Below are 17518 nucleotides of genomic sequence, written 5' to 3' on the forward strand. Positions count from 1 at the left end.
AAGTCATCTGGGAATAGGGAACCTCACAATGGGAGGCCCGCAAAGGAGCAGTAAGATAACTGTTACAAGCAAGGGTATCAATGGACATGAGCCAGTGTACAAGTGATTCAAGGGGATTCACATTCTTAAACCATTTCCATATTTCTTCAACTGTCCCATATAGATTCAGCTCTTTTTCTGCAGCCTTTTTTATTTCTATGGCTAATGTATGGAGCCTATCAATATCCAATGCCACCGAACTGTTTTCCAATATTCCACTGAGGTGATTTCTGATATTTGTCAAATTATAATTACTACTATTATACATCTCTGGGGTTACACAAAAGAAGTTGAATCTATAATAGCACTTCATGGTTAATCGTGCTTCTGGGATATTCAGGTCATTGCCTATTGCCTGAACAGTGTCTTTTAAGACATTAAGTTTTTCATACAATTGCAGATTAATTTTGGATTGGAGCTCACTGCTCATGTTTCTCGCTAATTCCTCTACATATTGTGCATGCACTATATTATTTTGCATATTGCTGACTAACATTCCTAAGGCAATAGCAGAAGTAAGTAAAGAAACAAGCATTGTAACTCCCATCACAACACAGCTAATACATAGTTTTTGCCTCATCTTAACAGCCAGATGTTGCACAGTCTCTTCTGCGGGTAATGGATACCTTTGAATTTGATACCAAGTATGGTTTACTTTAACTGGGAACATAACATGTGTGGGTTGTTGTACAATCATTGCAAGTGGGTCTGATTGAGGATTGATACATTGAGATAAAGTACAATTTATACCATTTATAGTATATACCCTTCCTTCATATCCCATGGTGGTGTGTCTACTCAATGTATTGTTTGGTTTTTGCAAGGAGAGAGTGGTGGCCTAATAAGCTGGGATCCTGATAGATAAGTACAGTCAATCCCAGGTTGGGGGCTATTTTCTGTTTGTTCCGTCATAATATAAAGAGAATATCTAGGGTGACATTCAAAAAATTGAGAGTTTAGATATGTCTGAGTCTAGGATACACATGATTGGTCAGTGAATAGTAAATGTCATTATGACCCAGTACATAGTTCAGTACATAGCTGGCAGCTGAGTTCTATAGGTGTAGCTGACTACTATAGGAGGAAGGGAGATAACAGTTGTTGCTAGGGCAGGCTGTGTTCTTGAGGGAGAATCTACCTTAGATAGTATTTTGAGGCTAGACAGAAATATGATTTTTAAATGTGATTTTAACATTAGGGCCCAAGTATATTCACCCAAGTACCTCATCATTCCCTCTTTTTAAATAGATGAAACCCAAATCTTTTGGGGTAAGGGACGAAGGTCTCAGTTTCTGCAATTGCTTCCTGTTGAGAGTGGATGTAGAGCTGTCCCTGCCTCACAAGGTCTTGACATTGGAAAGGTCTATAGCTAGTGTGATGCCAGGTCCAGAGGGCGATGGGTCATGGACAGTGGGTGATATACAACCAGAACGGTCATCTGCAAGTGGAGGGCACTAAACCTGGAGGAGACAAATCTGGCAAGGAGGTTAAGCAAACAAAGGCCAAAAACTGACCAGAAGGGGTTAAATTTGGTGGTTACATAATTTTTCTGCCTTCTGAAAATACTTCCCCACACGTTCTCAACACACTTAAACCATCTGAGACTGGTACAAAGGTACCCAGAACAACTATCTGGAGATAGGAGGGGCTTGGATGACCCCCATATGTCCTAAACCTTCTTATCTGCCTTCCATATTTTCAGTCAAACCTTTTATGTATTCAAATCCCTTGAACCTGTCATTCAGACTGCTTCACCTTCCTTAATCTTTTCACCATAGACAGGATAGTTCAAAAGTTATTATTCTTCATTAGCATAGCTGTATTGCCTTAAACAAAAGAGGTTCCTAACTTGAACTTCACAACTGAATAGATATTCATTGATGTTTCACAGGCTTGTTTATCTTTTTGTGGATAATATTCATTCTAGAAGAAAAACTTTAGAAATGAAGATGTGAATACATTTACACATGAATTTCAACTGTTGCTTTTCAAAACAGCAAGATCTTTTCTGCTTCATAGATCATTACATGTTAATTTTAGCAATACTTTATCTTGAAAATGAAAATTTTAGTTGGTTTGGTTGGAAACACTTCTTCCAGAAATATTTCTTGTTCCTTTAAAACAGTTTAAATTTTATCCTGATTTTGAGAGAGTCTCTAAACTTTTATAAAGAAAATTATTTGAAACCTTTTACATTGATGGTTTTCTTTTCACTTTGAAACAAGAATAAACCTTTTAAAATTCATCAAAACTTAGTTGGTACAACAATGTTCTCAAGTAATATAAATTCCTAAAGTATTAGAACAAACCAAATTCTTAATTATTAAAGAATTCCTAGATATCACAAAATGCTTTAGTAAAAGTGTGTAATGGAATCTCATGTTGGTAACAGTAAGAGACTGATTACAGAAAAACACTACTGCTTTTAAAATCCTTTTAAACAATGGGGACATCTTAAGGTGAGTCTTAAGTAATTTACATAAATTTCTGAATATGTTCTAATTTCAGATAAAAATAATATTAGTTTTCCCAGTAGAAAAGGGCTCACATGTTTTGTCAGTAACTTGCTATTGATCATAGAAATTTGCTATAGAAGGAAAAAGTAGGGACAGGTGGCGTACCAAATATGACAAGATAAAACATCCTTGAATCTGTTTGAATTCGGATAAGAGTGAAATTCTCCAATCATGCAGTATCTATTTCATAGCCAGACTCAGGAATAGTCAGGTGAGAAACATTCCTTTTTAAAAGGACACAATGGGGAAACTGACCAAGAGGATCCCATCCTAGATTGGGTCTAGAATTGTCCCCTCGATTTTTCCTTTCCAGATACAAATTTCACCTGTTAACAGTGCAGTATCACATTCCTTCTAAGTAACTTGTGACATTTCTCTCAGATACTGATTACATGCAAGCAACTATACCCAAATTCAAACTTAAACTTAAAACGAAAATAGTTATGGTCCCAAATGCCTTGTACCTTACACAGCAAGTTTCACTAATCATAGCTTAGAGCCAGATAGAGTTATTCTATTCTCATGGAGTTGCAATAAGCAATAAAGATTTACCAAGACTCACATACATAAGGAATTCCATTTAGCATTTTTCCTTCTCAAATTTAAAACTTGTCCTGCTGTAAAAGCCAATTGTTAAAAATCCTTTCTTTTACAACTTTTTTGCAAGTCACATTCATTATTTATGAATTATATAAGCCAAACAAATTTCTTTCCTAGGACTGATGACCTTGCTCACATGGATGGTTTCCAGGGTCCTTAGTAGTTTTACAAAAGACAAGGAATTGGCATGGACACCATGCCTGCCAACCCCCAAACATACAGGAGGACTGTTCTGAATGGGCAGAACCAGTCTAAATAAAGTTTTTACTTAGTTCCTTTATTTCCACACACTATGAGCCATTGAGAGTGTTAGGTTTTAGCATTAAGACAGTAAACTCCAAAAATTTCAATCTTACTTACAACTTTTATAAATGATAGCCAAATTGTTTTAGCTGTAACTTCTTTAACAACCAAAGATGAAAATACCTGGCAATCCAAATGGCAATTACAAAACATTATAAGACAAGGTTGCAGGACTGGTAAAATTTAAAATAACATAACTTGTTTTACACAATTTTCCCAACATCTTTAGTTTCAACAAAATTCAGATTTAAAATTGCTTTTTCTAGCAGCATTTCTGGATTACCATGATCACTCAATTTTTGCACTACAAGAGAATTTTATTACAATTTAGAAACACAGTAGTAACCCAAACAGTGAACTTTAGGTGGCATTATTTACGTTTCCAATATAAAAATTATTAATAGAAGACTAGGCTTTTAAATGTGGAGGCTGGTTGGGTTGTGATGTTGTACTGCCCTGGCCCAACCCTTACTCTTGGGGAGGATAACTTAAATTCCCTACTATATTTTAGCACTTTCTTCCCTTGCTCTAATCCAGGATGAGAGGAGTTAACTGAATCTACTAAAATGTTTTTAACTGTCATAAGTTTTCACTGCAGCCCTAGCTTGATGGTCAGATTTGGGACTACAGGGTAAAAAATCTTAATGGTTCTAATTTTTACTCAAGTAAATTTCACTAATGTGTCCACTCCTTAAAAACTTTTTTGGAAGAGATAGCTGCGAATCTGCCAGTGGAAATGAGGGAGACTCTGGAACAAGATCCAGTGGCTTCTAGTCCCCTCCTTTCTACTATAGCATTCAAAACTTTATCTCTGAGGTGTCTTTTTTTTTTTTTTTGCTCTATTCATGTTCCCAATGTGCCTTAGTGCCAAATAATATAACAAATGCTGACCTGTCTTAAACATCCAATTAGGAGTGACACCATTCACTTAAAATATGACCAGAATAACTACCTTTTGGTTGTTTCCCATTAAACAAAAACTTTTATCTTTTTGGTGAGGCATGAGATAATTAAAATGCTGGTCAGTTTGCCTCTGTAATGTGAGAGGAAAAGTTTCCCCGATTTCTTGTCTTTTTCTGCACCTTCACAACTTGGTCAGGGTTAGAAGGTAGAGAGAGAGAGAGAATTTTTCCAACAACTTTCCAACAATTTCCACAACTGTTATGCTTACCTTTAAGGTTATATCCATGTTATTCTCCTAGTGGGCTTTGATTACAGCCTCTTTTAAAACTGCACATACGTTATTTCTTTGTAAAATGTTTCTGACCTGAAACTGCTGTTAGCAGTCATATAAACTAAATAATACGAGATATGTTTCTCTCTTTCTCTCTCCCATTCTCTTCCCTGATGCTGCAGTCATCAGAGAGAGAGAGAGAGAGACAGAGAGACAGAGACAGAGACAGAGAGAGAGAGACAGAGGGGGAGGGAAAGAGATAACTGCATTCCAACCAGCGCAGTGGTGCTGGCCATATTAATGCACAAACACACGCACACAGAACGTAAAAAGACAGAACACACATACAGACAATAAAAAAGAATCCAGAAACTGAGGAAAATTGTCAAAAAATCCTATGCCCAAATTAGACCTTTGGCTTGCTTTCTTTCACTGTGTTCCAAACATCTTTCATACATTCAGATTTCCAAAGTAAGTAATCTCTTCCTTCAAGAGTGGTTTAGCTATATTGCACCAATTAGTGGGGCATAGGGCTGTCTGAGAAATGCTGTCTAGAAGGGATTGAATGTAAAGACTACCTGGTCCATAATTGGTTAATTTCTTTAAGAATTTACAATCCAGAGGGGTGTGTACTCTATCTTTACTGCTGGAACATGCTTTTCCCATCTTTACTTTTGTTTCGCCAAACATCCTTGTGTTAAAGCTGCTTTTTTTTCTACTGTCCTTGAGACTGCTAGCCAGCTCAGTTTAGCCTGGTGAGATATCTACAACTGGTGAAATACTTACAACATTGAGCTGCTTAATTTATGCTCTTTAATCCTTGTGTTAGCCTGGTGAAGTATTCACAACAAAAATCGCCCTTATTGGGATTCTTTATCCTTTTCCTTGAACTGTGTTTGTCCCGTTTCTGGGGCTTTGGAGATGCTTTTGCTATCTCCTAAACACTAACACCCTCCTGGTAAGCCTGCTGAAATGAATTGTTAGTGCCTGAATGAAACTTGAGTGAAAGGCAAGTGTGGCTTGAGTCTTCCCCTTACCTTGACTCTGTCTTCTACAGCACTCAGAGCTCCTTCCTAAGGGGGTGGCCGCTACACCAGAGACTTGAAGTATCAGGTCTGGTCCCTGCCTCCTTCAAGTCCCTGTTCGGGGACCACTTGCCATGGGCTACCAGCTTCTGTGGAGTGCTTCAGTGACCTGTGGGTCACCAGGCAGGCAGGAAACCAAGAGAGCAATCCATTTATTCAACTGAGGGTCAGAGTATTTAAGGGCTGTAACCACAATCACGTACAGCTGAACTCATCCCATTACTTCACCATCTCGTGATATTACCTTACCATCCCATGACTTACCCATGTCCTTGTACCCGAAGCAAATAAGGAAGCTTATCTTGCTCCTGCAGCTAGTTCCTGAGTTCCCAGACCCAAGTGCAACTTTCTGCAAAGAACGTCAGTATCTGCAGGAACATCAGGTTCCAGGGTCATGGAGAGCTTTTGCCAGGGTTTGTGTAAGCACAAGTCCCACGGGAACAGGCTTTGCCTCAGCTATGGCCTTGGTCATGGGACTTGTACTCCCCTTAGCCCTCTACAAAATGGTTAAGGGGATGCTTTCAGAAAAACCTAAGATGACTTATATGAACTGATACAGAGTTAAATGAGCACAACCATGAGAATATTGTGCACAGTAACAGCAGCACTGTATGGTGATCAACTATGAATAACTTAGCTATTCTCAGCAATACAATGATCCAAGACATTACTGAAGGACTTAGGGTAAAAATTACCATTCACCTTCAGGGAAAGAACTGATGGAGTCTGAATGCAGATTGAAACATCATTTTTAGCTTTTTTTATTATTAATTTTTTGGTCTGTGTTTTCTTTTGCAACATGGGTATTATGGAAATATTATGGAAATAACTGCACATGATTATTCTGTAAATATCAAATTGGTTGCCTTGTCAAGGGCAGAGGGAAGGAGAGAATTTAGAAGTCAAAATTTTTAAAAATGAACATAAATATGTGTAATTGAGAAAAAAATTAAATGTAAAATATGCTACTGAGTATAAAATTCCATGGGAGAAAGGTTTGCTTTTTTTTCCTTTTTTAAACTGGGTGAAGAAGGGAGGAAGAAAGAGAAAATAAAAGTACATAATAAATTTAATTCATTTTATGTTTTAATAGGGTAAAAAGTATTAAATTAACTGCAAATGTCAACAAACTTGAACTACTAAACAAACAGATGGCACAAGAAAGAATGACCACAGCTCTGGAATCCAAAAAACTGCAAGAAGATACTAATGTAAGTTGATCAATACAAGTAACTTTTTCTCATCTGAAAGATGGAATTTAGTAAATTATCTCTAAGACCTCTCCTAACTCTAAAATTCTTTGATTCTGTGTGGACTGGCAGTGATAATGGGCAAAAAATCTTGTTGAAATCTACAGATAAACCATAAATTTAGTTTTACATCAATATATCAAGGATCTATGGTTTTATTAGCATGAGAAACCCTGAAATACAACTAAACACATGTATAACTTAATAAAACATCTTAGAGAGTTTCCTGAAGTGGCCAGAATTGCACAGCTAATAAGTGTTAGAGGCAAGGCTTAAGTCGAATACTTGCTGGGTATAGTTCATTACTCTCTCTTTGCCCTCCTATGTGTCTTATTTAATTGTAAAAGTCAGTCAACATTTATTAAACGCAAACTATCTGACAAAGTAGGTATGCTAAAGAAGGTAAAAGATGATCCCTTTTCTCAAGGAGCTCACAGTATAATGTGTAAGACACCATGCAAACAGTTATATACAAATAAGTGACAAACAGGGTAAACTGAAAATAATCAGCCTAAATGAATAGATAAAGCATTTTATTAAATTCCTGTTATATATCAGGCACAGTGCTACGTGCTGGTAATACAGAAGAAAACATAAAGAAAGGTAGTTCCTACCCTGAGGGAATTAATAGAGAGAGATAGCACATAAAGGGAGCTGAAAATCTGGGGTTAAGATGTGGGAAGAGGAGGAGTACAAGTCCAGAGAGTGAGGAGAGAAGTGAGCATGGCTATCATGGCCACTTCCTCAAATGGATCCCAAATAATTTTTAGAGAAGCTCATTATCAAGTTGGTTAGAAGTTGATTTAATTTTTCTGTCACAACTCATAATGCCCATCTACTGAGGCCTAGTGGGGTTGTGATGTGCATCATTCCAGGGAAATACCTACCCTGAAGACATCATAGATCTTTGAAGAACTGAAGTAACAGTAGTAATCAGAAGAGATTGTATTATACTGTTACTTTTGTAATCAATTTTGAATAATAAAAAAATTTAAGCCATATCCCATGTGCTTGTATGTTTTTTTCTTTTTCAGAAAGAAATACATGATTTGGAAACAAAATTTAATGAAGCTACTGCAAATGAACAAAATTACTTACAACAGGTTGCAGAACTTAAAACTGAGCTTGAACAGGAGAGGTATGTTTTTGCATTTATTGGTAAACCACATGTATCCTCCTAAAGTTTTACTTTAAACCATTTTGGAGAGATTGGACCTGTGATTTTGTTTGTTAGGAATTTGAGTTGAAGAAATGATGTGAATGCAGATGAGCATCTGTGTTGCAATTTATCATCTTAGATAACTGTCTGAGGCACTGAGAGGGTAAGTGACTAGCCTAGGGTCACTTAGCCAGAATGAATCAGAGGCATGCCTTGAAGGAAGGTCTTCCTGACTCCAAGGCCATATTTCCACTCTTCTCTGATATCTCTCATAAACTGTAACCTTGTTAAACTTGCATGAATATATAATTAGATGAATACTGAGCTATGTTTTTCTTCTCAATTAAATAATGGAGTATTACTCATGTTACCCACAACTGTTGCCTTTTGTTACAGGGGCAGTGTTCTTTAAAAATACTTCCTACAAGTGTAGGAGATAGGTGCCCTTAATTCACATCTAATCTACCACACATAAACCAGATGCTTCTCCTCACACTAATAGACTTTTTAGATGGAACTTCACAACCTTGATGTAAGAGCAATTGAAGAGATGTCAATGGCAGTTAATAATTTTTCTATTTACTTTTCAACAACAAGGTTTTTAATTCAGTTCCATTTAGAAAAGAAAAGCTATGTATTAAGCACCTAATATGTGTAGAACACTGTGCTAAGTGACAGGAATATAAAGAAGAAATCTAACCTAGTCCTTTGTTCTATAAAGTTTACAAACTAGGAGGGAATATATGCACACAAATACCTACAATACAAATTAGAAAATAATAACAAAGGAGAGGTCCATGTAAATGTGCAATCTGAGGGAGAAGATATTTCTTCAGGTTAGAGGAATAATGAAGAGCTTCATGGAGAAGTCAGCATTTGACTTAAAGAAAGGGAAAAATTTTAGCATAAGATTGTTGGTACTGAGAAGGGGGAGAGAATACATTCCAGAGCACAGAAAAGGGAATGGTGTGTAATCCAGTTTGTTTATAACAGAAAATGTTTGAAAAGGAATAGTGTTAAGGAAAGGTTGAAGGTGCGTTGTGTATAACAGGGTGATTCTAAAAAACAAAATTAGATAGGAAAAGGTAAGAAGGAGCAATTATCTCATAAAATGGGACATGAAAGAAAGAACTGATATGGAGGAAGCAGGTGTGAGTAGAGGGCTGGTAATGTTACTCTCATCTCCATTGAAGAGGCTATGACATGTATATCCAGGGAGACATCCAGAGAGGTAGAAAACTCTTGTTTTAAAGTACAATTGTATTTATAGAAGCTTTTTTTTTTTTTTGGTGGTGGTGGCTAAGAATAGGAAGTCAAAGGGATATCCATCAATTGGGGAATGGTAAAACAAACTGTGGTATATGATTGTGATGGAATATTATTGTGCTATAAGAAATGACAAGCAGGATGAGTTCAGAAAAACCCGGAAAGAGTTGTGTGAACGGATTGCAAAGTGCGGTAAACAGAACCAGGAGAATATTGTACACAGTTACAGCAATATTGTGCAAAGAACTGTGAATGACTGAGCTATCCTCAGCAATACAATGATCCAAGACAATCCTGAAGAACTAATGATGAAGCATACTGTCCACCTCCAGAGAAAGAACTGATCCTATCAGAATGCTATTTTCATTTTCCTTCATTCATTTTTAAATTTTATTTGAGTCTTCTTGTACAAGACTTGGAAAGGGAAGAAAAGAAATACTTCATAGAGAAATGAGAGGAGAGGCAAGTGGTTCAAACATTTGTGGAAGTGCAGAGCATTTAAGAGAAGTTGTAAACAGAGATTGGATTTAAAGATAAAAGGAGAGAGGGAGAGGGAGGGAGGGAGGGAGAGAGAGAGAGAGAGAGAGAGAGAGAGAGAGAGAGAGAGAGAGAGAGAGAGAAGAGAGAGACAGCCAAAGATAAAGACAGAGAAGGAATGAATGAATGAATGAATGAAGGAATGAATGAATGAATGAATATGTCAGAGCCATGGAAATTAATAGGGATGGTGAAGCATCCAAGGAAATCCTTATGACCCCAGAGTTAAGCCAAGCTACTTCTCTGGGTTCCAACCTTGCTTCATCAGGGGCGCAGGTGAATCCATCCTGGCTTCTCTATGCCCCATAAGTTTTCCAGGGGAAGTTTTGATTTTGGGAAAATGTAGGAGAGTGTACTCATTGTGTATGGCTTCAGAGAACGACTTTATTACTTTCTTACTGTTTTCATTTCTTTTACATCTTAATTAGATTGTTTTCTTATCAAATATATGTTTCTTTTTATTATCTGGAAAAACAGAACATACTAGATTAAGGATTAGACTGGGAGGTACATAACTGATTATCCCCAAGTAGCCACATTCAACCTGAAAAACCGAGTTTTCAGCGTTGCATAAAACTTACACTGAATGTAAACTGTTCGTTCTAGATGCTTAATAAGGAAAGGGATGAGACAGATAAGATGATAACCTGGGGAGTTTATAGGGTCAAAGAAAGGGGCTTCTTTTCTTTTAGGATGGGGAGACCTGAACATGTGCATAAGGTCAAAGGGCAGGAGCTAGTTAGAGGAAAAATTGAGGATAGATGAGAGAGAGAGGATAACTGATAGAGCAAGGGCAAAGAAGAGGTGAGATGGGATAGGAGCACAGGCATAGTTGGAGTGGTTATGCCTGGCAGGAAAGAAGTGCTGAATAGTGTAGCAGTTAGAATGCTAGAATCAGAATCAAATAGATGTGGGTTCAGTTCCTCTAACACTTTCTAGCTATATGATGATGGGCAAATTACTTAGCATCTCTGAACCCCAGTTTATGTTTTTTGTAATTGGGGATAATAATACCTAAAAACTTACATCAAAAAGCTTTTGTAAAGCTCAAATACTATAATATATATAAATTATTCTGCAAAAGCTTAGTGTTAAATAAATATTTATGATTATTGAAAATGAGGACATAGGTTTAGAAAGGTGTAGGACGAATTGAGGATGTCATGTCTTTGGATGAACTGTACTTTTTTCTATCAAGTAGCAGGCAAAATTGTCTACTAAAAATGAGGGGCAGTAGATAGAGTTAGTGGCTTGAGAATAGTGAACAAAAAATTTGAAGCAGTTTTAATTAAAAGTAGCTCATAACTCTTCTGTTGCTCTTTTCAAGCCTTTATAAGTTCAGGTCTGTTAAAATAATCTATTTCCAATAAGATCAGGAGTGAAGCAGGGATGCCCATTATCACCATTATTCAATATTGTTCTAGAAATGCTAGCTATATCAATAAGTCAAGAAAAAGAAATTGAAGGGATTGGATTGGGCAATGAGAAAACAAAACTGTCACTCTTTGCAGATGATAGTATACTTAGAGAACTCTAGAAAATCAACTAAAAAACTAGTTGAAGCAATTAACAACTTGAACAAAGTTGAAGGGTACAAAATAAACTCACACAATTTATTTGCATTTCTACTGAATTTCTACTTCAAAGAAGTCCAACAGGAAGAGATTAGACAGAGAAATTCCATTTAAAATAACTGCAGACAATATAAAATACTTGGGAGTCTACCTGCTAAGACAAACCCAGGAAGTATGTGAACATAATTACAAAACACTTTTCACACAAATAAAGTCCAGTCTAAAGAAATGGAGAAATATTAATTGCTCAAGGGCAGGCTTACTCAATATGATAAAAACGACAGTTCTCCCTAAGTTAATTTACTTTTTCAGTGCCATACCAATAAAAATACACCAAAAAAATTTTGAAAAGCTAGAAGAAATAATAACAATCCATCTGGGGCTGCAAAAGGTCAAGAATATCAAAAGAATCAATAAAAAATAGTGAAGGGAGGAACCCAGCAGTACCAGATCTCAAACTATGTTATGGAAGGGTAATCATCAAAACAATCTGATACTAGCTAAAAAGTAGAATGGTGTATCAATGGAATAGGTTAGGTAAACGATACACAGGAGTAAATGAACGTAGTAATTTAGTGTTGGACAAACCCAATGATCCAAGATTTTGAGACAAATCAGTATTTGACCAAAATTGCTATGGAAAACAGAAATCAGTATGGCAGAAACTAGATACAGACCAAGATCTCACCCTATATATCAAGATGAGATCAAAATAGCTACATGGCTTAGACATAAAAAGTAATATCATAAGCAAATTATGGGAATATGGACTATTTTAACTGTCAGATTTATGGATAAGGGAAGAATTTGTAACCAAATAAGAAACAGAGAACCTTACAACATGTGAAATGGATAATTTTGGTTTTATGAAATGAAAAAGTTTTTGCACAAACAAAATCAGTGCAGTCAAGATGAGAAGGAAAAACAGGAAACTGGGGAAATTTTTTTTTACGGTACTTCTCTGATAAAAGTTTCTCAAATATATGGAGAACTGGGTTATACTTAAAAGAACAAGACTAATTCCCCAATTGATAAATGGTCAAAGGATATGGTAGTTTTCAGAAGAAGAAATCAAAGCTAGCTATAGTTATGTAAAAAAAAATTCTCTAAATCACTTGATTAGAGAAATGGAAATTAAATCAACTCTGAGGTACCACTTCACAAATTGGCTAATATGTCAGAGAAGGAAAATGACAAATGTTGGAGGGCTTGTGGAAAAATAGGGACACCAATGTACTGTTGGTGAAGTTGTGAAATGATCCAGCCATTCTGGAGACAATTTAGAACTATGCCCAATGGAGTATAGAACTGTGTATACCCTTTGACCCAGCAATACCCTACTAAGTCTATACCACAGAAACCAAAGAAAAAGGAAAAGGATCCATCTGTCCAAAAATATTTATGGCAGCTCTTTTTGTAGTGGCAAAGAACTGGAAATTGAAAAGATGCCCATCAACTGGGGAATGGCTAAACAAATTGTGGTATATGATTGTGATAGATTACTATTGTGCTATAAGAAATTGTTAAGAGGATGCATTCAGAAAAACCTGAAAAAACTTATATGAACTGATACAGAGTTAAATGAACACAACCATGAGAACATTGTGCATAGTAACAGCAGCACTGTATGATGATCAACTATGAATGACCTAGCTATTCTCAGCAATGCAATGATCTAAGACAGTACTGAAGGACTTATGGTGAACATTACTGTCCACCTTCAGGGAAAGAACTGATGGAGTCTGAGTGCAGATTGAAACATCATTATTAGCTCTCTCTATCATTAATTTTTTGGTTTGTGTTTTCTTTTGCAACATGACTATTATCGAAATGTTTTGCATAAGTGCACATGATTATTCTACAAATATCAAATTGGTTGCCTTGTCGAGGGGAAGATGGAAGGAGACATCTTGGAAGTCAAAATTTTTAACAATGAACATAAATACATGTAATTGAGAAAAAATTAAACGTAATATAGGCTTCTGAGGGCAAAATTACATGGGAGAAAAAGCTTGTTTTGTTTCCTTTTTTAAGTTGGGTGAAGAAGGATAGAAGAAAGAGAAAAATAAAAGCACATAATAAATAACATGTAATTCATTTTATGTTTTAATAGGCTAAAAAGTATTAAATTAACTGCAGATTTCAACAATCTTGAACTAGAAAACAAACAGATGGCCCAAGAAAGAATGACTACAGCCCTAGCATCTAAAAAACTGCAAGAAGATATTAATGTAAGTTGATCAATACAAGAAACTTTTTCTCATCTGAGGGATGAAGTTTTAGTAGATTATCTCTAAGACCTCCTCTAACTCTAAAATTCTTTGATTCTGTGTGGACTGGCAGTGATAATGGGCAAAAAATTTTGGTGAAATCTACAGATACAATGTAAATTTAATATTACATCAATATAGCAAGGATCTGTGGTTTCATTAGCATGAGAAATCCTGAAACAGATCTAAACCCATGTATAACTTAATAAAAAGTCTCAGAGAGTTTCCTGAGGTGCCCAGAATTGCATAACTAATAAGTGTTAGAGGCAAGGCTTAAGCCAAATACTTGCTGAGTCTAGTTCATTACTCTGTCTTTGCCCTGCTATGTCTCTTATCTAATTGTAAAGGTCAGTCAATATTTATTAACCACCTACTATGTGACAGGCACTAAACACTAGGGATGCAAAAGAAGGTAAAAGACAATCCCTTTTCTGAAGGAGCTCACAGTGTTATGGGAAAGATGCCATGTAAACAGCTATGTAGAAATAAGTGATAAATAGGTTAAATTGAAAATAATCAGCAAAGAGAAAATATTAAATTTAAGAGTGATTGGGAAAGGCTTCCTGTAGAAAGTCAGGTTTTAGCTGGGACTTGAAGAAAGCCAGGTAAGTCAGGAGGCAAAGATGAGGTGGTAGATCATTCCAAGGTTGGGCGACCAAGCCAGTGAAAATCTAAAGAGGTACATAGAAGAAGAAAGAGATTATCTCATCAAATTATGGAGTATATGGAAGAGTGTAAAGTGTGTCTAATTTTCATCATGAAGTCTTTCCCAATACTCTTTCTGTTTTTCTCTCTATTCATCTTTATTTATCACTGGCCCTTTCTCAATGGTATGTTTCTAGTCCTCTTTTTTTCTTTGACAGTCTCATTCAATCACATGTTTTCAACTTCTACTTCTGTCAGATACTCCCAGGTCTATAACTCTGGTCCTGACCTCTATTTTGTTTACCAGATTCACATTTCCAAATGCCTACAGGATCTGCCTAAAGCATTTCAAAATCAATACGTCCAAATCCAAGTTGATTTTTTTCCCTTAGAACTTTTCCTTCTTCTAACTTCACTACATCTTTCTTTGGCATCACTACTCATTCTTGTTTCCCCTGTTCATAACCTTAAGTTTATCTTTGACTTTTTCCTCATCTTTATCTCTCATATTGGTACCACAAAGAATATATTTGAAGGACATTTAAAGCCCTTTACAATCTGGCTGTAGCCTATGTTTTTATACTTAATGCACATTACTTTCTGTTATATACTGTAAGGTCTAGACATCCTGGCCTATTTGAAGTTTGTGACATTTGTAACATTAAAATCATTCTTTTTACTACTATTTACTAGTATTTGTAGTGTGTGACATTTTACTTCCTATTTCTGTGCCATTGCATGAGATGCCCATCGTGTGTGTAGTGCTTTCTCTCTTCACTTTTATCTTATAAAATCTCAAGCTTCCTTCACGTCTCAGCTCAAGGGTCATCTCCTACATGAGGCCTGCCTATCCTTTTTATCTGCAGTTGTTAGTGCCCTTTCCCATAGAAATAATTTTAAATATTCTTTTGTATTTACTTACCAGTGTACATGTTGTTTCTCGTCAAAAAGAAGTAAACTCCTTGGGGGCAGGGACTGTTTTTGATACTCCAGAGTAGATTACATATTTATATCCCTGGTGCCTAGCACAATGTCTGACACATATCAGGCACTTGATAAATGCTTATTGAATTAGTATTTAATTATCAAATCATGCTGATTTCATTTCTAGAACTATTTCTACTATAACAATTCTAGTTTAATCCCTCATTACCAACTGCTGTGACTATTCTAACTGCCTCCCTGCTTCTTCCTGCTTCTAGTTCCTTTCTCCTTCAAACTATCCTTCATACCACTATGGCAATCATCTTTCTAATACACAACTTAGGTCATTCTCTGCCTCTGTTCAAAATTTTTAGTGGGTCTATGAAATAAAAGTTTAGATTCCGTTCTTGGATATTAAGGATTTTTTAAAGTTTAGCACTATCCAACCTTTCTAGTCTTGTGTTACTTTTTTTCCTATTCTACTTTCCAGGCAAATTGATATGGGTTAGCATTTGAACTGGGCCTTGAGGGTTGGACAAGATTTTAACAAGTGGATAGGATTTTAATAGCAGGAGTTAGCAGGCTTGTGGAGGAAACAAGGAGAAGTTAAAAAGGGAAGTTGATAGACCTTGAATTTGGTGAGTTTTGTACCAAGTAAGAATGATTTTAATGTTAGTTTTAAAAACTTTTGTAGTTAAATATATGTGAAATAATTAGTTTGGATAACATCAGTTATTTATTTGTCTAGGATAGCAAAAAGCAAGAAGAGAAGATGATGAAGCAAATTGAAAATCTAGAAGAAACAAAAAATCTGTTAAGGCAAGGAAAATGAGTGATTAATTAAATATTTTGGGCCCATTATATTATTATTACCTTTTAATCTAACAAGTTAATATTTTTTCTGTTAGTATATTACAGTTAGTTCATCCTAATTTTATATGAAATATACTTCAACACTTTAAAAAAATCATTCTTTCATTGATGTTGATTCTTTCTTCACCTATACAAAGATAACTGGCCAATAAGGGGATTAAACGTGTAGCTGTCAATAGTGCTGTCATTTAATCAAATGAATATTCATGTTTTGTACAATTTAAAATTTGGACATTTCTAGTTCATAAAAATATTTATATCAAAATTACTTATTTAGTCCAACATTGTTATATGAAAGAAGTGGGAAACATAATTTGAATTATTCTAAGTAGAAAAGCAAAGAACAAGTTTAATCCCCATTTTGACCAGTTATCTTTGTATAAAGGACAAATCACCCATTTACCATTCCTGTCAGTGAATGACCATTGGCCATAAGAAAAAAAATCTATTTAAGCAGGAAAAAACAGTGGCTAATTAATTATTTGACCATAAAGACGACTAGGTGAGAGAGTTGTAGTACAAAGGAAAGTATAGAGGCTTACTACAACCCATCATTATTTTGAAACAATAGTTTTGAAGGTACATTTTTCTGTTGATAGCATTTTTTTTATTCTCAAGAGGTAATACTTTATTGAAAGTCATTCGTAACTAATCCTAATTCAGTCCTATGAAATCATGAACTTGTAATCATGTTTTTAAAATAATTGATTATAAATGAAAATAACAAAAGAAAATGATGCTCATCTACTTTTTCCTGGAAAAATGTTTTTTTCTAGAGAAAATTTTCAATTGGAGATTTAGAAAAAGAAAAAATTAATCTCATTTAAAATGTAAGTAAACTTGTCTATAAAGCCTGATTTTCAGGCAAAACCAAAGAAAACAAAAACAAACTAGTGAAAGAGCCTATTAACATAGTAAAATTAAAAAAAAAACCTTCTAGTTGTAATTTTACCTTCTTTTTTCTTTTCTACAGGAATGAACTAAATGCTGTGAAAGAGCAGTTAAAGCAAAAAAGTGAAGAAGTTGAAAGTAAATTGAACGAGAATGAAGAAAATGTATGTTATATTTGTAGTAGTTGTGTTAATTGATGCCTAGCCCATGACATGACAGACTGAGCTCATTTTAAGGGCACTTTTCCGTAATAATATCTGTGGCTTATATCTCCAGGCAGTTTCCATTAAGAACATTAGAATTTGTTTCATGGACTCTTAGTTCCCTTGCAAACATTCTCACTAAAAAGTTATGAGTCAGAGGACAGGTTTTGTTCAGCCTAACTAACAAAAGACTTTAATCTGAGCTCTTT

General features: G+C 35.4%; 1 protein-coding gene across 6 annotated transcripts in view; it reads left to right on the forward strand.

The window, feature by feature from the left end:
• Positions 1–17518, forward strand: part of SYCP1 (synaptonemal complex protein 1) — a 130676-nt gene that overhangs the window by 74344 nt on the left and 38814 nt on the right. For all 6 annotated transcript variants that reach the window (XM_072644426.1, XM_072644427.1, XM_072644430.1 and 3 more), the window contains exons 19-23: positions 6811–6928; positions 8002–8105; positions 13617–13734; positions 16091–16161; positions 17189–17270. In XM_072644426.1, the coding sequence (XP_072500527.1) occupies positions 6811–6928; positions 8002–8105; positions 13617–13734; positions 16091–16161; positions 17189–17270 (493 nt within the window). The remainder of the gene's footprint in view (positions 1–6810; positions 6929–8001; positions 8106–13616; positions 13735–16090; positions 16162–17188; positions 17271–17518) is intronic.

This window comes from Notamacropus eugenii, chromosome 2, assembly GCF_028372415.1.
Source record: "Notamacropus eugenii isolate mMacEug1 chromosome 2, mMacEug1.pri_v2, whole genome shotgun sequence".
NCBI classification, from domain to species: domain Eukaryota; kingdom Metazoa; phylum Chordata; class Mammalia; order Diprotodontia; family Macropodidae; genus Notamacropus; species Notamacropus eugenii.